The 22,322-nt window shown below is 36.6% G+C and overlaps 2 protein-coding genes across 3 annotated transcripts in view; one reads left to right on the top strand and one right to left on the bottom strand.

The window, feature by feature from the left end:
* usp36 (ubiquitin specific peptidase 36) overlaps positions 1–5,177 on the top strand; it is a 35,168-nt gene extending 29,991 nt beyond the window's left edge. The window contains exons 19-21 of one of the 2 annotated variants that reach the window (XM_048151981.1): positions 170–285; positions 515–649; positions 3,467–5,177. In XM_048151981.1, coding sequence (XP_048007938.1) covers positions 170–285; positions 515–646 — 248 coding nt within the window. In that variant the 3' untranslated portion in view covers positions 647–649; positions 3,467–5,177. Of the gene's footprint in view, positions 1–169; positions 286–514; positions 650–3,466 lie in introns of those variants that run through there. The other variant, XM_048151990.1, reaches the window with a different exon arrangement.
* The window catches only part of LOC125280859 (gastrula zinc finger protein XlCGF57.1-like), a 1,316,469-nt gene that overhangs the window by 1,234,998 nt on the left and 59,149 nt on the right, over positions 1–22,322 (bottom strand). The window lies entirely within an intron of this gene.

The following is a 22,322-nucleotide window of genomic DNA, read 5'->3' as shown; positions in this document are numbered from 1 at the left end:
TTGGTCGAAGCTGTGTGGAACGACATGAGGGCGAGTAACTAATGACAGATATTTCGTTTTTGGGTGAACTAACCCTTTAAGATCAATCATAGTTTTCAGTAGCACCTATGCTTTAATTCTTACCATGACCTGAAATACTGACAGGGTTTTGAATGATTTCCTCCATCAGTTCTCAGTTGGGATGGAGATCCGTCGGCCATCAGCAGAGACGCCATAGAGGATGTACGCTATGCCAAAAACGATACTGTCCTTGATGAGTGGGACAGGGAGTTTGACAGTGGAAAAGTGAGGATTACAACTTCAATATTTCAATATTTTTGGCCATTGCTTACTTCAGGAAACTCATTTTGACTGGAAATTACTATAGTTGCATCTTAGACTACTATTCAGTTGGAATATTTTACTGGCATCCTTTTTTTCTTTTTAATACAACGCATGTATACTGTGCACAGTATTTTATATATTAACTAGTGTTACACAGTATACTGAGTCATATTTTTCTCCTCTTGATTAGGTGAAGAAAATGAAAAAATACAAAAAGGAGAAGAGAAGGAATGGAAACGTCTTCCAGAAAATCCAAGAGCATCGTAACATGTGGTCGGTCACGCCGGGAGGCAGGCGGAGCAGTTTGGGCTATCGCCATTGAAAGGTGCTTGGGCGTGTTTTTGTTTTTCTTGTTTCTCAGTTCAAACTTTTTCTATGCCAGGTTACAAAAATATGAAACCATTATCCATCCTTTCTATCATCATACTTTGAAATGTTATACTAATGTTCATTAACTTGCATTGTCCCTATCAAATAAATAAACAAATGCAAACCCTCATGTTGTTCCACACCTGTATGAATTTCTTTCTTCTGCTGAACACAACAGATATTTTGAAGAATGTCGGTAACTAGACATTCAGTGGAGTCCATCAGTTGTTTGGTTAACCATATTCTTCAAAATATCTTCTTTTGTGTTCAGCAGAAGAAAGAAATTCATACAGGTTTGGAACATCTTGAGGCTGAGTAAATGATTTTTCAGTTTTGGGTGAACTATCCCTTTAAGCATTATCTACAGAACCAGTAAAATGTTCTATTACCCTTCACAGACCTGAAACCAACTTTAAATACATACACCAAAAAAAAAAAAAAATGCAGTCGGAAGGGGATCAGTGCTTAAACAACAAATTACATGAATTAAATCTGGATGTTGGGACAAGACATATACTCCCTTGTAATAGTCGCTGGGATCAAGTTGTTTATACAAGGATAGGACACTCAAGACTAACACATACATTTTTACTATCAGGAGAAAACTACCCAATGTGCTCATCTTGCCTGAATCCACTGTCCATTAAACATATTTTGCCTGACTGTAATACTTCTACCCATTTAAGGAACTTGATTTAACCAAGTAAATCCAAATTTAGTTTAAAGTTTTTTTTTTTTTTTTTTTTTGTTTTGTTTTGTGGTGCCCTAGATTCAAAAATTGAATTTACCTTGGCATAGTTAAATAACAAGAGTTCAGTACATGGAAATGACATACAGTGAGTCTCAAACTCCATTGTTTCCTCCTTCTTATATAAATCTCATTTGTTTAAAAGACCTCTGAAGAACAGGCGAATCTCAACATAACACTGACTGTTACGTAACAGTCAGGATCATTAATATGTATGACCCCAATATTTGCATATGCCAGCCCATGTTCCCAACATTATGAAAGGCATTAGACAAGGACAGCCAGTATTAACGTCTGGATCTGTGCACAGCTGAATCATTAGACTAGGTAAGCAAGCAAGAACAACAGCGAAAAATGGCAGATGGAGCAATAATAACTGACATGATCCATGACATCATGATATTTTTAGTGATATTTGTGAATTGTCTTTCTAAATGTTTCGTTAGCATGTTGCTAATGTACTGTTAAATGTGGTAAAAGTTACCATTGTTTATTACTGCATTCACGAAGACAAGAGCTGTCGCTATTTTCATTTTTAAACACTTGCAGTCTGTATAATTCTTAAACACAACTTCATTCTTTATAAATCTCTCCAACAGTGTAGCATTAGCCGTTAGCCACGGAGCACTATCAAACTCATTAAGAATCAATGTAAACATCAAAATAAATACTCTACTTACGCGATTAGACATGTTGCATGACGAACACTTTGTAAAGATCAATTTTGAGGGTTATATTAGCTGTTTGAACTTTGTTTATAGCTGTTTAAGGCAAGCACGAGCTCCGTGGGCGGAGAGCATGAGAATGTAAAGGGCCCACGCTGCATAAATCGGCGCTTTTATAATGATGCCCTAAAATAGGCAGTTAAAAAAATAAATTAAAAAAAATCCATGGGGTATTTTGAGCTGAAACTTCACAGACACATTCAGGGGACACCTAAGACTTATATTACATCTTTTGAAAACATGTTCTTGGGCACCTTTAAACATCTTATTTAGCTTTATTTAATAATTAAACCTGTCTCTCACCATGAATATAGCCATAGAAGCTGGCTTGGCGTTAAAGAAAGAAAAATCCCTTTAAATTTACTTCAAAACGTATTGAAGAGAGAAAATTACTGTGTTTAAGAAATGGTTCAATCCGTAACCTCTCAACTTGGCACATAAACTGACTGTTTTTTGATGACACTGAAGACACTGGTCAAATCTAAAGAACATATTTTGCCCTTTTTCAAAGTGTTGCCATTGATTTTGTTTTTGGGCTCTACTAGAACAGGGTTTTCTTGCTTGAATGTTCAAAAGAAATACATTATTTTTCACATATTTGACATTGTTGCAGCTCCTCTCTTCCCAGTCTGTCAGTAACGCTCTGTTTACAGGGTTCTCGTACGGTCATGGAATTTTAAAATGGCAATTTACATTTGGAATAGTTTTGGAATAGTCATGTTTCACAAATATGTATAATAAAATGTTTAATCGATTTTGGCGCACGATTGTAGGTATTGTGCATAATTTAACTCGTTCCCACTGGTTATTTCCCACTTATAATACTGGAAATTCTGGCAAACAATTTTTCACTATAATATGTAGGTTACATGAGTAAATGAATCCACACAGAATATCAGATCAAATCAGTCATTTGAAAACAGACTCAACTGTACACGTCTTCTCACTCTTATTACGACTCGCAAATGTCTTCCCATCAGCACATTGTTTCTGCACTTGAAGGGAGCTGCACACTGCGATACAAGACAGTTGATGGGATTATCATTGCCGGCTAGTTTATCATTTGCGCATCTTTTTAAGTCTTGCCAATTTAAACATTCAAGTGTTTTAAACCATTCCACTTTCAAACAAATCTTGTACTGTTCTTTCAAACAGTATCTTTACTGATAGGCAGACTTAAAATTTCAGAAGGACTTTTTTTAAATCAATTGAACATGGCCATTAATGGGAACTTGTTGGAGAATAATTATGTTCTTATGTGTTTATAGTCATTTTACTGTCTTTTTTGGTCTTTTTGCAGTTTTGAAATGCGGATCCTATGTGTGTTTCCCCTGAGCAGACCAGTTGCCTTATTGGATCAGAAGCAGTCGGATCCGTCTCAGATTCCTCTGAAGAACACGAGTCCACCCAGAACGCTGCAGTACTGTGAAATAAAGCGATGAGGCTGAGGTCATCTGCTGAGGCTTTATACACCATCTGAAATGCCTAACGGTGCCATTATGATCTTAGGATCATAGTAAATGAGGCAAACTGTAGAGTCAGCACCCTGTTAACCTTTGATGGTCTCAATTATTCTTATTGTAATAAGAACAAATCTTCACCAGGGCCAGTTTTATCTAGGCAAGACTCGGGCTGTAATGGCCACTGATGCATGATCTGAGGTCTTCTATTGAGAGGAGAAACTTTATAAACGCAGGAAAACGAAGCCCCTCCCTCCAATGTTTTAAACATAATTTATCTGACTCAATAAATAATTGCATTGTTTCCATTGGGGGACTTTTGCTCACTTAATTATTTAGCTTTTTCATATTTGAGCCAGTTACTCCAGATATTATTAGGCATTTATTTGCCTGTGTTGCCTTTTAGTTTGCCACACACACATACACAGCCCCAGTGTCTTACATTGCAATACATTTATTGCTTGTGATTGTATATTTTCATGTCTTGCCTGCTTGAATACTAGCCCATCTTCCTCAAACCTACCTTTGCAGTGACTTTTTCTTCAAACAGAACTCTATTCAATAACATTTTTGAAGTGAAACGAGTCTTTTGTGAGAATTTCCGCTGTCTCTCTAAAGCATCTCTTCAGATGTCCCAAAACGTCACCATTTCCAGTCAGATGACGTGGTCTTTTATGCACAGTGCTGCATACAACAATGCAATACATTTCATCAGTGTGAGCTAAAAAAAAAGCAGGCCTTAACACAAACCACTGTGTTTTGCCAGGAGGGGTGAATTCCTTAATAATCGGAGTATGCCCTTGTCTTTGATTTAGCGTGTCCCATCTCTTTTCTACTCTCTATGCAACAAAAGCAATCCCATGGATGCTCTAATCCAGGGAAAGACTCTCCAAAAGCTGGTCCAAACATCATCTCTGTGAGCTGTAAACACCCTGTCATGGTCCACGTCTGTTAACCGTGCATTGGGTCAAATGATGTACATGCTTATCCACTGAAGAGCTGTCATAGGAGTAAACCAATGTTGACGCTTTCCTATTTAGAACATTGTACAGTCTTACCTTGTGCTCTCTGTGACCCCCTCCAGTCATTCTTGTTGTTAAACACCATCCCTTTCATGAATCCTTGGGTTTTAGAAAAGTTGCCTTGGTTTAATTTTTAAAAATGAATAGAACATATTGCAAATTATACTTATTGAAACGTGTTAAAATGCACATTGCTAAACAGAAGCCTAATGTATTTAAGGTCTGTGGAATTGTAAATGGGAAGTTCTATTAAAACAATAGATGTGTGTTTGAAAGACTGCTCTGAAGTCTTGTTCAGGAGCCAGACAAAGACTTCCCTATGCGTTCTGTAGGATGTCTGTATTCTCTTAGAAATTCACTTGAGATAGGTTGTTTTCAAAGAGGTTGGATGCTGAAGAACAGTGTCTTTGTCATATTTGAATCGATGGTTCTGTACCTAATGCCTTTTCTGAAAAGGAGAAGTCATTCTGTATTGCAAATACATAAATATAGATATACCTGGTGCAATAAAGTTGTGACTTTTGTGAAAGCTGCGTTTTGGGTTGTGCTTTCTTTAATGCTTTAAATCAATCTAAAAACCGAAAACAAGACTTGGAATCAGTTTCTTTTACAAAGCTATCATATGGCTTCAGAAGACTTGGGATACAGTGCACAATTTGCATGTAGCACTTTTATGATGTTTCTTAACGTCCTCCTTTGGACATTTCAATCTGCACATACTGTACTGTTGGTAAACAAATTTACCTAGTATCTCTACATTTGGATAAAACTTGAAAGATAGTGTGAGTGAACCACTTTCAAGCTATAGACGCAAACACTGAAATAGTTTATGAATATATCACTATGGCCCGGTTTCACAGACGGGTTAGATTAAGTCAGGATTAGGCTTTAGTTGAATTAGGACATTTAAGTAGCTTTTTTAAAATGTGCCTTTGAAAAAAAAAAAAAAAAAAACATTACTGGGGTGTTTTTTGAGACAAAACAATGGAATTGACATTTTAAGATATAAGTCAAAACTAATATCTTTCCTGTGAAACCTGGCATTTGTGTTTAGATTATCTTCATAAGTGGGGCCACATTACCACATCGGGTGTGCATTATTTTCTTGTAACTCAATGGACCGGAGTCTACAATTCCGCTTATACTATGGTTACCACACCTCAAGACATTGTTCAGATGTTATATTTCAAGACATTTGTCAGGTTTTTGTCCTTAACTCTCTTGTATGGCTAATTTCCAGTGTTGGGGAGTAGCTAACTATAAGTAGCGACATTACTAAATTAACTAAGTTTTTCAGTTGCTTTTTAAACACTGTGTACAAAATTGCTGTAAAAAATGCACATTAAGTTGTTTGAGTGGATGACTGTGGTATTGGTAACCTAGTAACCAATAGTAAATAAAACACCATTATGTGATTAATCACATGGGTTTAATGATCGCTAGGTCAGAATTTATTCGGCAAATGTGTTTCCATCTCCCATTATTCACATTAACTCTTTTTTTGCATAATGGTTGCCATAGTGAATCGTAATTTTGGAGCTCCATTGATCATGGCTTTTCATACAGTAGTTGTGGTACACGTGCTTAACTCGGAGTCAATCTACTCTGACTAAATTAACTCAATTCAGCTGTTCTGAAACAGAAAACTCAGAGTTTCTCATATCAGGGTAAGTCAAGTCAGAGTTCAAGTTTTAACTCAGAGTTGATTGAACCTCCTTATTGAAGGTCTAATCGAATGTCGAGTCAAATGTCAAGTGTCCCCAACTAAGCAAGCCAAAGGCGACAGCGGCAAGGAACCAAAACTCCAATAGGTGACGTCAGGTGGCAAACAAGTGGCAAATAGGTGTTAAATGGAGAAAAAAACCTTGTGAGAAACCAGGCTTAGTCGGGGGGCCAGTTCTCCTCTGGCGAACAGTGCTTTGTTACGACTCAGGTTGCTATCATAAGTCTGATAGGATCGCAACATTCAAAGTATTTATTTCAGTTCCATCCAGTTGAGGATCGTATTAATGTATTAACGGATTGTAACGAGGTTAGTAGATGTGGGAAGAAGGAGGCGGGAACCGGCGAACGTTGAACAAAACTTTAATACCAAAATAAACAAAGAACAAAACGAAAGTAATGCCGGCAGACCCTCGCGGACGTCTGCCGGCCACACAAACATAATAAAACATAAAATAAAGTCCAGGCCTGGTCCTCTCTCGTCCTTCACGGACGTCGCTCCTCCTTTTATGCCTCCGGAGCTCCTCCGTGAGGGAAGCAAGGCCGGTGCGCCTCCCAGGTGAAGCTCATTAACACTCGCGCCACCGGCCTCGCGCCGTTCCCTCACGGCTCTCGCCCGCCCTGGTCGCCACACGGATGTATTGCACAGGCTTTCAGAATTTATCAATCTGTGGCTGGTCATTCACATCTGGTGTAAGATCACAACAGTACAGCACAGTAACCAGGATCACCGGTGTGATGAGAAATCGAGTCACCCCAGTAATTGTGTCTCCTTTTGGACCCTCTGTGATCCCACTGGTTCAGCTGACTTTTAATACTTTTAGCACCTGATTACAATTCCTGCAAATCACTTTATGATTTATATCATTTAAATGCATTATAATGACCATTAATGTCTTTTATATTACATTTATTAAAAATCTATTATAGTATTATACCACATCTCTAGTAATGTGTAAAATTATGTTGCAACAATCCTTATCTTTATATAAAAAAGTTTTTTTTATTATAAAATACATGCATTCATTTTATATTTCAAGCATGTTTGTGCACTTAATGTAATAAACATCATTCAATAGTTAAACAGGTTGTAAGTAGTCAAGACATCGCGGACTCGATTTCTCATGACACCGGCATCACACGTCAATAGAGCTTTACTCAGTCCATTTTAAATTCTAATTGCCACATCACATTGTATGTCACTAATCCTATCGTACATTGATAAATGTGGTGGCTAAAAATAATTGTCATTTGAATATCACACCACTAAAAATTAACGGTTTAGAAGCCTCACCTCTAGAGTTTACAACATGGAGAAATGTAACTCGGACAAGAAGAGGAAATAATCTCATGAAATTGAAACTGATCTTACTTCAAAAACACCCGTTAACCTCGTAATTGAAAACATTGATTTATATATTAAATACTGGTAAAAACCAAAAAAAAAAAAACCTTTACAAACATTTTAAACACTTTAACCTAAGCTATATCCCCTCACTCCACAACAAATCCTTTTAATTTAACGGTAATCAGAACAGGACTGGATTTCCTGAAACCTTAACTCTACGGTCAACGGTTGCCTTAAACTCGGGCTAATGGGGGCTCCGCGCCCCCAGAATATAGATAAATTACAAAATAGATCTTGTTTGCAATTTGGATTGCTTTTATAACATCCCATGAGTCCTGATAAATGTCCTGATATATAAATAAATAAATTCTACTTCTGAAGTGCTTCTTTTTATAAAGAACACTTATTTCTCACATAATGCAGTGAAGAAGCCCCTGTATAGTGAATTATCGATTCTCGAGCCATCGATATCAACCAATTCAGCACCGCCGCAATGGACAGCACCTGGTAAGGTCGCACTTATGAAGGGGTGGCTGAACCACGTAGAAAGAGAGGACGGACACGCCGTATGTGGATTCATGAGATTTTGGGGGCGAGAAAAATTCTCGGTGAGTATCATCGTTTGGTCCAAGAACTGAAGTTGGACAGTAGTCGGTTCAAGGAGTATTTTCGGATGAGCAGGACACAATTTGAAGTGTTGTTAAGGAAAATTGGACCTTCTATAACAAGGAGAGACACAAAGTACCGAGAGGCCATCAGCTCGGAAGAACGTCTCTGCATTTGTCTGAGGTATGTACATACATGGAAGACGTAACGTTATTCAGAACTTGCGCTTACTGTTATATATTGTGTTATTAATCTAAATATTCAGTCTTCTGTAATGCAGTGAAGTAAAAATAAAATCCAATATTTGTCTCTTGGAAATAATGGAGTAGAAGTTGTAGCAGAAAATGAAAATTGCTCAAATAAAGTAAAAGTGTCCCAAAATAGTACATGTACATGGTTACAGTCATCGCTATAATATATATATATATATATATATATATATATATATATATATAAATATATAAATATATAATGGTACAACATCGCTTATTTTACTTATTTACTTTTATTTATATTCAGTGACACAAGATATTTACATCTAAATCGTTTAATGTACTTTAATATAATTAAAGTATGACTTAAATAGATGTTCTATAAAAAAATTAACTAATGGCCCTTTGCAACTTTTTTTTTTTTTGTATTTATTTCAGGTATCTGTCAACAGGAGACTCATTCAGATCCATAGCTTTTAGCTACAGAGTGGGTTACTGCACAGTGGCAAGGGTGGTGAGAGAAGTTTGTGAGGCAATATGGTCTGTCATGGTCCAGGATTATATGCCCTTCCCTGAACAACACCACTGGAAGAGGATTGCTGAAGACTTTCAAAGGCTTTGTAACTTTCCCAACTGTCTTGGAGCCATCGATGGGAAGCATGTAGCAATAGAGGCCCCATCATCAACAGGGTCCATGTATTTCAACTACAAAGGGAGCTTCTCAATCGTCCTCCTAGCAGTAGTTGATGCCCGGTACCTGTTCCGGATGGTGGATGTGGGGGCATCTGGAAAAAGCAGCGATGGTGGGACCCTCTGTGCCTCAAACTTTGGCAAGGCCCTGCACCAGGGGACCCTTGACCTGCCAAATGATGCAGCTTTACCAGGAGCAGAAGACCTTCAGCCTGTGCCACATGTGTTTGTGGGTGATGAGGCTTTTCCTTTGAAGAGGCACCTTCTCCGACCCTACCCTGGAAAACACCTTGACAGAGAGAAGCGTATATTCAATTACCGTCTTTCCCGTGCCAGGAGGATGGTGGAGTGCACATTCGGGATCCTTGCTGCCCAGTGGAGACTCTACCACAGAGTGCTGGGTGTCTCACCAGAAGTGGCAGATGCAGTGGTGAAGGCCACTTGCATCCTTCACAATTTCCTACGGTATGAGGATGCTGATGTAGAGGAAGGATATTGTGCCCCCCTGCCATCCGAGCCACAGTTTTCCATACAGCCCATCCAGCGAGTAGGCAGCAACAATGCCTCTAGGGAAGCAATCTTCAGGATTCAGCTGTGTGTCTATGAGGAGTAACCACTCCATGCATGAGCCCCCTAAATTCAGTAATGGACCATCTTCAGGATTCAGCTGTGTGTCTGTGAGGAGTAACAACTCCATGCAAGAGCCCCCTCTTGCATGGAGTTGCATTAACGGACCTGTGATGACCTCTAACCCCGTGTGAGTATCATGACATAGACATTTCATAATTCTTGTCCAATGTCAATATCACAAAAAAAAAAAAACCCTAATACTAGCCTAACTTAAAAAAAACTTACTTGAAGACATGTAAACAGTAGGTGATAAAACAAGAACAAATGAACTAATTACAAGCAATAGGACAAAAAAAAAAAAACTACATTAGAACAGACACAACTAAAATAGACTTGAAAAACTTCAAGTGCTAAATAAGAAATTCTACATAAATTGTATAAAGTAATCAAATGTTTATAAAAAAAAACTGTCTGGGCATTACTGTGTAAATTAAATTTGTTCTTATTAAAGTTACAAAAAGTTATTCATTCAAGAGCAGTGAGTGATTTTCTCTCTTTTGTTGTTTGATTATACTATTACTGTTACACATGCATTTCCTTTCTCAACTGTTTACGTTAAATGACTATTTACTAGGATACTTGCAAACAAAGACAGGCATTTTGACACATGCAAGTGTGTATTTAACCGTTCAAGGCTAATAAAGTGGTGGCTTCATGTGCGCTCGTCTCTCTGACAGTGCGTTCACATAGCAAAATTAGTTCTGTTTTGCTGCCTGTTATGTTTCTATGGTTTTAAATCACTTGTTTTTAAAAATGCATGTATACGCTAAACATTTGTGACTACACACGCAGAATAGTAACGTCACATGAACGTAACTGCGATAGAGATTATAATCCAAAATAGTTAATCCGTGTCTACCGGTATCGCCCACCTCTAATCTGAAATATTTCTGTCTTTTTCCTGTGTCATCAGCAGGAAGAGAAAGAGAGCAGCTTCTCCAGTATCCAACTGTGTGTCCATTAAGAGTAACAGATCCATGCTTGATTCCCCTGTGTTCAGTGATGGTGCAGTGAACATTGACCCTGTGTAAGTAACTATCTAATGTCAGCTAATAATGTTGGATACGTGTGAAAGGGTAAGGAAGTGAAGGCTAAGGTTAAAGTATAAGATGGCATCTGTGATTGATCATAATAATTCATGTGTTAGGAGAGTGTGTTTAACTGCTTCCAGGAAACTTTCAGGATGGATAATTTTTGATCTGATAGCAAAATATATTTTAAATCTAATTTCCACCTGTTTTTAGTGCTGAACACTTGATTACTATCCACAAAAGTTCCAGATACTTAACCACAATAAGTAAAGAGCGTTGTTGCTTACACTACTAGTGTCATCCACACAAATTATTGAACCTAATAACAAAAAGACAAACAAAATATTAGATCAATCACTAAGAAATAATTAAATTGATTGACAGACCAATTATATTGTTACTTTTACTTGCATTTGTGTGCTTTCTTAGGCCTATTTAACACTACAGCTGTGGCCAAAAGTATTGGCAGTGACATGAATTTTGTGTTTCACAAAGTTTACTGCTTCAGTTGTTGTGGTGTTCATTCAGTTGTTTCTAGGTTATTGTATGGAGTGATCAGATGCATTTTAAAAAAGCCAAAATAATTTCACTAATCATATGATTGGCTCACGTGAAAGTGTGAATGAGTGCTAGGTGAAATCACTCTATCATTCTGATTGGATTATAAGAGCAGGCTGATTGCTATAAAAGAAGGGAAGAATGCTTCCAGTCATTGTGTTCTTGTGTTAGCAATGGTTCCCTCCAAAGAAAGACCTGCAGCCATCATCACTTTGCATCAAAATGGCCTCACATGCAAGGAAATTGCTGCAAAGAATATTGCATAAAAGAACCATTATCCGGATCATCAAGAACTTCAAGGAGAGCTGTTCAACTGGAGTGAAGAAGGCTTCAGTACGTCCCAGAGTGTCTAGCAAACACCTGGGGTCAGATTCATGAAACATTCTTAAGAATGAAATTCTTCTTAACTGACAATTTGTTCTTAACTGACAATTTCTTCTTATTAACTAACTTAAATATACTGGTCATTATCTATCATAAATGGGGGCAGTATTAATCTTCAGTATAAAGAAACAATATTGGAACTAAAAATAATCTTGAGGGAACTCTATATGGGATGTCAGGACATCATTTGGCTACAATAAATAGAAATCATGTTGTATTTAAAATGAGTCTATTTAATAAAAAAACATTTTCTGTTTGTTTTTGTGTCTCTGTTCTTCTTAATGTGTTTTCAGTGGTGGGAGAGCTGACCAGATCAGAGATGTGTCCTGTCAGACCAGCACATCCTCCTCCTGTCAGAAACACATCAGTCATCATGACACAGAAGCAGCTCTGCAGCTCGATTCTCACCAACCAGTGCATGAAGATCTTCAGAGAGTCAAAGACCAGCACAAAACCAGCATGAAGAACAGATATGAGAGCGTATTTGAGGGAGTCAAACTACAAGAGCATCAGACCCTCCTGAACAGGATTTACACACAGCTGTACATCATAGAGGGAGAGAGTGAAGGAGTGAATGAAGAACATGAGGTGCTACAGATGGAGAAAAGTTACAAGACACTCCAAGACACTCCAATCAACTGCAATGACATATTTGATCCTTCACCTGAACCAGGATATGAGAAGAAGAGAAGAGAGAAACAAGACAAAATCAAGACTGTTCTTACTAAAGGCATCGCTGGAATTGGAAAAACCGTCTCTGTGCAGAAGTTCATTCTGGACTGGGCCGAGGGAAAAGCCAATCAGGATGTAGATTTCATGTTTGTGCTTCCATTTAGAGAGCTGAACTTGATTAAAGATCATCACTACAGTCTTCACAGACTTCTGCTGGACTTTCATCCTGAACTTCAACATCTGGACTCAAAGATGTATGATGAATGCACAGTTGTGTTCATCTTTGATGGTCTGGATGAAAGCAGAATTACACTGATGTTTTCAGGCAGTGAGAAAGTTTCTGGTGTGACTGAGACTTCATCAGTGGGTGTGTTGATGTCAAACCTCATGAAAGGAGATCTGCTTCCCTCTGCTCTCATCTGGATCACCACCAGACCAGCAGCAGCCAATCAGATCCCCTCTAAATACATCAACCGTGTGACAGAAATTCAGGGATTCAATGACCCTCAGAAGGAGGAATATTTCAGGAAGAGAATCAGTGATGAGCATCAAGCCAGCAGAATTATCTCACACATCAGAAGAGCAAGAAGCCTTCACATCATGTGCCACATACCTGTCTTCTGTTGGATCTCAGCCACTGTGCTTCAAAACATCCTTAAACAAGATCTGAGTGCAGAAATCCCTCAAACTCTGACTGAAATGTACATACACTTCCTCCTCATTCAAATAAATATGAGGAACCAGAAGTATGAAGAGAGAGATCCAGGGAATCTCCTGCAGTCCAACAGAGATGTGATTGTGAAACTTGCTGAACTGGCTTTGAATCAGCTGATGAAGGGCAATGTGATGTTCTATGAGGAGGACCTGAGAGAGAGCGGCATAGACGTCACTGACGCCTCAGTGTATTCTGGGATTTGCACTGAGATCTTTAGGGAGGAATCTGTGATTTATCACAGGAAGGTTTACAGCTTTGTACATCTGAGCTTTCAGGAGTTTTTTGCAGCGCTGTATGTGTTTTTCTGCTATTTACACAAGAACACTGAAGTTCTGAAAATATTCCTGACAGGAAAGTCCAGAACTCAGTGTGGGAATGTTTCTCTGGATGTGTTTCTGAAGGAAGTAGTCAATAAAGCCTTGAAAAGTAAAAATGGACATCTGGATCTTTTCCTTCGATTCCTTCATGGCATCTCACTGGAGTCCAATCAGAGAGTCTTACAGGATCTGCTGATTCACACAGAGAACAACCCAGAGAGCATCAAGAAAATAACCTACAACCTCAAACGAGGTCAAAAAAACAATGTCAGTCCTGAAAGATGGATGAATCTGTCACACTGCTTGATTGAGATGAAAAATAATTCTGTTGTTGAAGAAATGCAGGCATTTTTAAAATCTGAAACAAAAAGAAAAAGTCTTTCTCTTGCTCAATGTTCAACATTAGCAAACATGATCATGATGTCAGAGGAAGTGATGGATGAGTTAGACTTTATGAAGAACATCAAATCAAAAGAGGGGAGATGACTGGTACCTGCTGTGAGGAACTGCAGAAAAGCTCTGTGAGTGTGAAGATCTAATAATAATATTACAATATGAACCTAATGTAAAATAATTTTTAATGAAAGTTTGATGAGTAATTTCTGGGTTTGTGTTCACAAGCATAAACAAACTTGCAGCTAAATGTTGTTTTAATTTTCATCCAAATTAATACTATTTAATACTAAAAAAGTAATACTAATTAAAATTAAATATAGTATTAATTTAAAAAAATGAATTAATACTAAAACAAATGTTGATCTAGTCAATAGGACTGGTTTATGTAAAAATCACATCTATTAGAGAAACTGTATGTTAAAAAAAATATAATGACACTTGGCTAATAAGACTGTCCATAATTTGAGGGGTGTGCTATATCGACAAAAAATGATATTTCAATATTTTCTCGGATTTTTTCAACAACGATGATCAGATGCTATTTTGCTGAATGTGTTATTGTGCTGGTACCTTGGCTGATTTAGGACTGCCATGGACAGCTGAATCCTAAAGTTTTCGTTATTCTTCATATTTTGTGCGAATTTAGTTGCAGCAGTGACAGAAATGACATCATCCAATAAGTTTATTTTGATTTTTACCTTTATTACTGCATTTTTCTTCTTACATAATTGAATGTAGCTTATGCATCATTTATTGTATTTATTTTATGTCAAATTATTACTTCAATAAATTTATTTGTCAAATTATTGCATCAATAAATTCATTAATCAGTAAATTCATTTAGAATAGTAACTCTATAGGGCTTTTATCAATCAAATAAAGTAAGTAACAACAAAATCCGTCTTTCCAATGCAGAGGAAACACAGAAGCTGCATCTGAATGGCATTTAGATGCATTTACGCAGACTGTTTAATGTAGCTCAGAGGTGATATAAATACATTTAATCTGCAGTTACAAATGCATAAATAATGTTTTGATGTTTTAAAAATAAAACATTGATATATGAAATTTAAAAGATACTTTAAATATGAAACTAAAACACCCAGGAGGTAGGGTAACAAAACATTTCTGATGTGGCTTTTTTTTTTTTTTTACTATTTTCGTTGGTGAAATAAAGCAAAACAGGCAATATTGTGTCTAAAATGTAAATAACTTAATTGTTTATTAAACTGTTGTATAAAATCAATATCACATTTGCAATCTTGCTGATATTTTAAAAAACGTCATTCTTTTTGTTAAAGCTACACGATTGATTAATCATTAAAAGATCACAATCTCGATTCAAACACCCCCGCGATCCTTATTCCTAAATGACAACAATTTGACTATGTCTATTAAATCTTTGACAAGCATGAACACAGCAAACATTTAAATCTTTTTTTCGTGCTGCTGCTGACCCAAAAAGCAGTTGGTATGAAACAGCTTCACAAACAACCACACAGGTGTGGTCAACCACACAGTATCATTATTTCTGTTACAATAATTCAACTTTTTCCAGAAGTACTGAGATAAAAGTTTATAGTTCAGATGAAAACACTGATATCTAAGGTAGCGATCAAAATAGAGTAAATCACATTTTGAAAATAACTTGAAGTTTCAAATAATGACTGTATTGATTATATCGGTAAGCAACAAGTGACTGTTAAAAATTTTATTTTGTCAGAGTTTCTAATAAATTACATGTTATTTTGTGTAGTTCTCTTTTCAGAACCATGGTAGAATTGTGATCTCTATTAAAAAAAAAAAAATTGAAAAATTAATCATGCAGCTCTACTTTGTGAGAGTGCCTAACTATATCATGTGATATCAATATAGCTTAAATGCCAAATGGTCATACTGGGGCATTTTTATTGTATTTAATAGAGTAAATCACACAGTGAGAGTGTGCACTCTAAATGTGCATTTGTAGTAGTCTAACCTAAACCAAAAAGGCTACAGTTTTATGTACTTTCTAAGTGTGTATTTGTTTTGTTTTAGAGTTTGTTTGTAAAATGAGGGACATACTCGATAATGTCAGATTGCACATGGTTAAAACAACAATTACTAAATTATTGTAGACTATATATGTTGCACACCTCTACGTCATACACAGTATATGGCTTTTAATTAAGTCACATCTTTATTTAATTAGCTTGACTTTCCTGCTGTAAAGACCAGAGAGTGAATCATCCATATTTTCTGGTGAAGTTGGTTAATCAAGGAATTATTGAAACCTTAGGGAGACACCAGCATGCATTTGAAGCAGAGCTCTTCTTTTTTCAGATTGGCAAACTGTAAACTCACTGAGCAGCACTGTGAAATTATAGCTTCAGCTCTACAATCATCAAACTCCCCCCTGAGAGAGCTGGACCTGAGTAACAATGACCTGCAGGATTCAGGAGTGAAGCTACTTTGTGCTGGACTGAAGAATCCAAACTGTCAACTCAACACACTGAGGTTTGGCTTTCACATTGATTCAGTCATGTTAATGTTCAAGTACAGTTCCCATTCTAGAATGTTTAAGAAGAAAAATGGCATTTGGAGCCATTTGGATTTTTTTTTTTTTTTTTTTTTTTAAGGTTTTACCATGTTTATAAAATTAATAAAAAAAGAAAAAAAAAAAGTAATATTTTCCAAAAAAAAGTTATTTATATTATTTTAAACCCTCTGTCTTAAACACTCAGTCTTAGTACCCTGGCTCCTTTAAGGCATCAAAAAATGGCCACTGTTATAATTAGCTAAAGTCATCGCATAGGAACAAGTATCAATTCCCTCCGCTTTGCATGTAAAACAGTTATTTACAGAAAAATCCTCATGAAACTGTTTACTCACACTTTGCAGTACATTGCGAGTATACTTTATGAAATGGTGTTAGTTGCCAGATGTTTCTTAAATTTTCAATGAATTCTAAGAATATATGGTTGTGAGAATGTGATATGCCTTGGTGTGCAAAGGATACAATATATATTACGATATATAAGTATAAAATCTGACTCACTTCTTGTTTCAGAGTGAAGCTTGACACTGTATTCTTGTTGGTGCATTTTCAGTGTCCTGAAAATGATAATACTACTAATTGGTATTAATCAATTAGTAGTATTATCATCATCATCAGTTACAATGACAGCTAAATGAATGACAACAGGATTTTTGGTTCAACAAATGCTTTACTATAACAATCTTGAAATAATCTTTTATCGCTAATAATTTATTACAATGTTTAAGAATAAGACAGCTTATGAAATTTATTTTACTCAGAAAATCTGCATTGTCTTTTAATTTAGCTGGATTCTGTGTTTTGTGATTTAATACAAATATATTATCAAAAACAGTGATAATCAAATGAATGCATAAAACAAACTAATTAATGCTTTAAAATGTAATCAAATGAAAACAACTTATATCCTTTTATGTATGTTTTGGAAACGTGCTGCGCAACAGAGGTTTACTAAAAACATGAACAAATATATATATATATTATTATTATTATTATTAATACATTCTGTTGTACAATAGTGATATGTGTCTGTCATAATTTCAAGTTAAACCAAACTTTTATTTTGACAGGCTGTAGTGAAGACCTTCAGAGTGAGGAAAAACTAGAGTTTCATACTGTATTTGACAATATTTATTGTCAATTCTTGAAACCTTAGGGAGACACCAGTATGCATGCTCTCTTTTTTTTCAGATTGGCAAACTGTAAACTCACTGAGCAACACTGTGAAATTGTAGCTTCAGCTCTACAATCATCAAACTTCCCCCTGAAAGAGCTGGACTTGAGTAAAAATGACCTGCAGGATTCAGGAGTGAAGCTACTTTGTGCTGGATTAAAGAGTCCAAACTGTCAACTCAACACACTGAGGTTTGTGTTTCACATTGATTCAGTCATGTTCATGTTCAAGTATAGTTCCCTTTCTAGAATGTTTAAGAAGAAAATGTCATTTGGAGCCATTTGGATTTTTTGAGGTTTGTTTTATCATGTTTTGAAGTTAATAAAGTCATATTTGCAAAAAATTATATTTATTTATATTATTTTATATTATTTCTTGTCTAAAACACTCAGACTTAATACCATGGCTCCTTTAAGGCATCAAAAAATGGCCACTGTTATAATTAGCTAAAATCATCGCTTAGGAGCAAGTATCAATTCCCTCCGCTTTCCATGTGAGTAAGTGTTGTGAAAACAAGTTCAATGTAAAACTGTTATTTACAGAAAAATCATTATGAAACTGTTTACTCACACTTTGCAGTACAGTAACCATGTCTGTTAGAGCTTTTATTATTCAGGTCATAAATTCATAAAAAATAATCAGTTTGCCATGTCCGCTGAGGAAAGCAGAATATTTTTAGTAGTATGTCAGCTGTGCGATATGGGTCTAAGATGATTTCTGCTGGGGTTGGTGAAATTGAGAGGGTGATGGGGTTGGAGAACAAATAACAATGAAGAGATATTGATTTATACAGATTTCCATATTTTTCGACCTGAGAAGTATGACTTGTAAATTAAGTCTGAAGAAAAAAAGAGGCGTTTTCAAATACATTTATTTTATGCATGGATATTGTAGCCTCTGACAACACTGCACAAGCTAGATCTCTAGCGGCTGTGTATGGAACAGCTTTAGCATCTCAGCCTGAAATTGACCATGAGAGTGAGAACAGGTGTTTGCGAGTATACTATATGAAATGGTGTTAGTCACCAGATGTTTCTTAAATTTTCAATGAATTCTAAGAATATATGGTTGTGAGAATGTGATATGCCTTGGTGTGCAAAGGATACAATATATATTACGATATATAAGTATAAAATCTGACTCACTTCTTGTTTCAGAGTGAAGCTTGACACTGTATTCTTGTTGGTGCATTTTCAGTGTCCTGGAGGGGCTCTGTTCAAAGTAAATGCTGCTCCACTAAAGTACATCTCTGCAAACAATTTGAGTTTGGCACAATTATATAATATTATCTTAATATTATCAAGTTAAACCCAACTTTTATTTTGACATGTTGTAGTGAAGACCTTCAGAGTGAGAAGAACTAGAGTTTCATAGTGTATTTGACAATATTTAAATTTGACAAGTGTTTTTTTTTTTTTTTTTTTTTTCTCAAATAAAATGATTAAATGCTCATTAAGCATTCTGTCAGAGTAGCTCTGGAGATGTTTGTATGTTGTCTTCATATAGTGAGGTGGCAGATGCTGGACATCTGCGTTACACTGTAAATTCCATTTTCATGACTGAATTTCAGATTCCCTCTGCCTCATGGATATGTTAAAAAAAGTTATAAAAAGTTATAAATGGGACATACCTTTATCACATTGAGGGATGGTGTGCTCTAAGGGATGGGCAGTATTTATGATACATTTATTTCAAATACGTGTTTCAAATATAAAATAGGATGTTGTAATTTGTATTTGATGAAAATGGCTTTATATTTTGTATCAAAATACTTTAGTGTTTTGTATTTTTGTAGTTTTAAAATACTGGTAAAATAATTTGTAAGTGTACATGATGACATCATAAAAATGCTGCCTGTGATTGTTGTCTACTCAGTAGTTTGCACAGACTTGTTGAGATCAGAACAGAAAATTTATCCATATGGAAGGTGGTCAAGGTAAAGAAACATGCAGGCTGCCAGTTTTCCATCAATTTTTTTGCATAAATTTCTATAATTTTTACAGTTCCTATTAAATTTTGGTGTTCATTTTAGTAGCCTAGGCTAAATAATTCAGCCTATGTTAAGCTTGTCGTTTTTGCACGAAAAAAATAATAAAGTTTCAGTGTTGTACATATGTCATGATATTGGTGTAAAGCCTGTTTTACACCACACTGCACGTTGGCGTGCATGTTAACAAATGACGCCTGATTCACACCGCATGCTGTAGCAGAGCAGAAGCAGTGCACATTTTTCACGGTACGCATGTTAGGGGTGGGCAATATGAGCTCAAATTCATATCACAATATTTTCCACTGTTCAGACGATATCGATCACATTTTAGTAGACCTTAGTTAAATTACAGGCAAAATATGCATTTTAATAGGGGTGGGAATCTTTTAGGCACCTCACGATCCAATTATGGGAGACACGATCCGATTCCAAAACAATTCTTTATACTTTTTTTCTTATTAATTAATTTGTTTATTATTCTCATTATTTTAATTAAATATGATATTATAAGTACTTTTTAAATAATTACAAGTTTACAAAAAATACATTAATACAACTGTATGAAAACATTTTTATATAGGGACATATATACATTTTCAAAACAAAAGCAAGTAGCCTAGTAGATAATAAAGAGGAACAACGAAACATTACAAGCAATAAACAAAGAGTGCTTTCAGAACATTTTCCATTCAAGAGCTGTGAGTGATTTTTCACTTTCTCAGCTGTAGCGAAAATTAACTCAAAGGGGAAATATTAATAATTATTCATAACTCATTATGATTATTAATTATGATTAATTATGAATATGCAAATCCGTTAATCAGATTAACTGGATGTAGCTACATTAAAATTAACATTACAATCAGTTAACCTGTTCGTCCAGTGAACGCTCAGTGTTGATTGTTTATTAATTCTAAGAAATGTCAATTTCCAAGTTATGGAAAAATAATATTTCTTATTGTACTGTACTACTCGCGTAGTCCGGATCTATCACTTAAGAGGCAATTCATTAGCAGACGGAGTCAGAACCAAACGTGTATTGTGCACAATCTTTATTAACTAACTCACAAACACATAACTAAACTAACAAACACATAACATAACATACATAAAGGGTCACACACACACACACACACACACACACACGCAAGTCAGAATGAGTAATGATAGTGTTGAACCGGAAGAGATGCTGTTACTAGAGCTACATGAAATGTCAAAGGCAATCTGGAAAGGACTCATCAGTTTCTTTTAGCAATAGCAAAGGTAAAGTCTTTACAAATCAATACTAAATCACTGTTTAGCATTAAAATGTACGATACTTGCAAGATGCCTTTAGGCTGAAGAGCGTCGGATCTGCAGGTTGAGGATAACTCTTGAAGTTATCATCTGAAGTTGTTGCCAGTCTGTTGGGTGATGAGCACATGGCTGGGTGTTGTAGGCCAGGGGCCTACCAGCCTTGCGGCCGGGCCTAGAGAGGCCGCCCGCAAGGAGATTTGTTCGGTCCAGAAGCAAGGAAGAAGAAGAGAGGGAGTGGCACTGTTCGCTGGTTTTTAACCTCTGGTCAAAGTCACACCTCTCAGTTGTTGACCGGACCAATGAAGATGTTGTAATTCTGGGTGGCAATACCCCTCCTGTCAGGGCTTTTACAACCCAGAAAGATTAACAAGCTGAGTTCTTGAATCAGAACTATTAAGTATTCTTTTAATACTGATGTGTTGCACAGGTATGGATGTACCGCATACACAAACATTTAAATCTTCCCGCTACGAACGTATAGACACTAAACATGGCATGATTGAAGTTACCGTGCAGGTCATAACATTTAACAATCATCAAACATGTAAATACAATGAGTACAATACAACATCAGTAATAATGGATACCATTTCCTGAGAAGGAATCATATATAGCACAGTCTGTCTATACATTAATGCCATAGAGTCTGTGTTCTGTGTGGAAAATGCAGGGAAGATGCAGATTTTCTGTGTCTCTACTCTGTTCTCCATGCGGCAACCACATTCCTCAGCGCAATAAACTTGTAACTGAAAACTTCCCGGGGGATGGGGACAGACTCCAGAGTGAGCTTAAAACTATTGGTTAACTAACCAATAATTGTGTCTGATTTGCCTCAGTCATTACATAATTCCCCCCCTTTCGCTCGTTGTTGTCTCTCTTATGGCAACAGTGAGCGACATTGAAGGTGCAGAAAGATCAGACACATCACTGACACACAAGGTTGGAAGGCTGTGATGGGCCCTGGTTGTATGTGTCTCCTGGAGTGGTGGTCGTTGATGCAGACCGTGGGCAAGCTAAGTTCTCTGAGCTGGTGCTGCAGGAATCAACGCATCCAGTGCCTTGACGGTGTGTCACCTGTCACCCTAAAGTCAGTTAGTGCGGGCGAGACGTTTGCTGGTGGCAAGGTTCAGGGCTTTGAGCTTGCTCAGCAGGTGTCGAGGTTGCAGGTGCCCTGACAGTGTCACCTGTCATTCGGACACCCATGAAGCAGGTGGTTGCAGGAAGAGTTTATGGGATTTGTAGTGTGAAGAGTGTTTCAGACTGACCTAGGGTTGATGACAGAAGCATTTGTTACCTCTGCTCTCAGTCCAAAGGAGTCTGAAGTTTGCTGTGTCCCTCTGCTCTGGTGGCGGCGCCGACTTGAGCAGGTCTGAGTTGTCTTGTGTGAGTGGTCAGAA

The sequence above is a fragment of the Megalobrama amblycephala genome, linkage group LG1 (genome assembly GCF_018812025.1).
Source record: "Megalobrama amblycephala isolate DHTTF-2021 linkage group LG1, ASM1881202v1, whole genome shotgun sequence".
NCBI classification, from domain to species: Eukaryota; Metazoa; Chordata; class Actinopteri; order Cypriniformes; family Xenocyprididae; genus Megalobrama; species Megalobrama amblycephala.
This window is presented reverse-complemented; position numbering and strand designations above follow the sequence as displayed.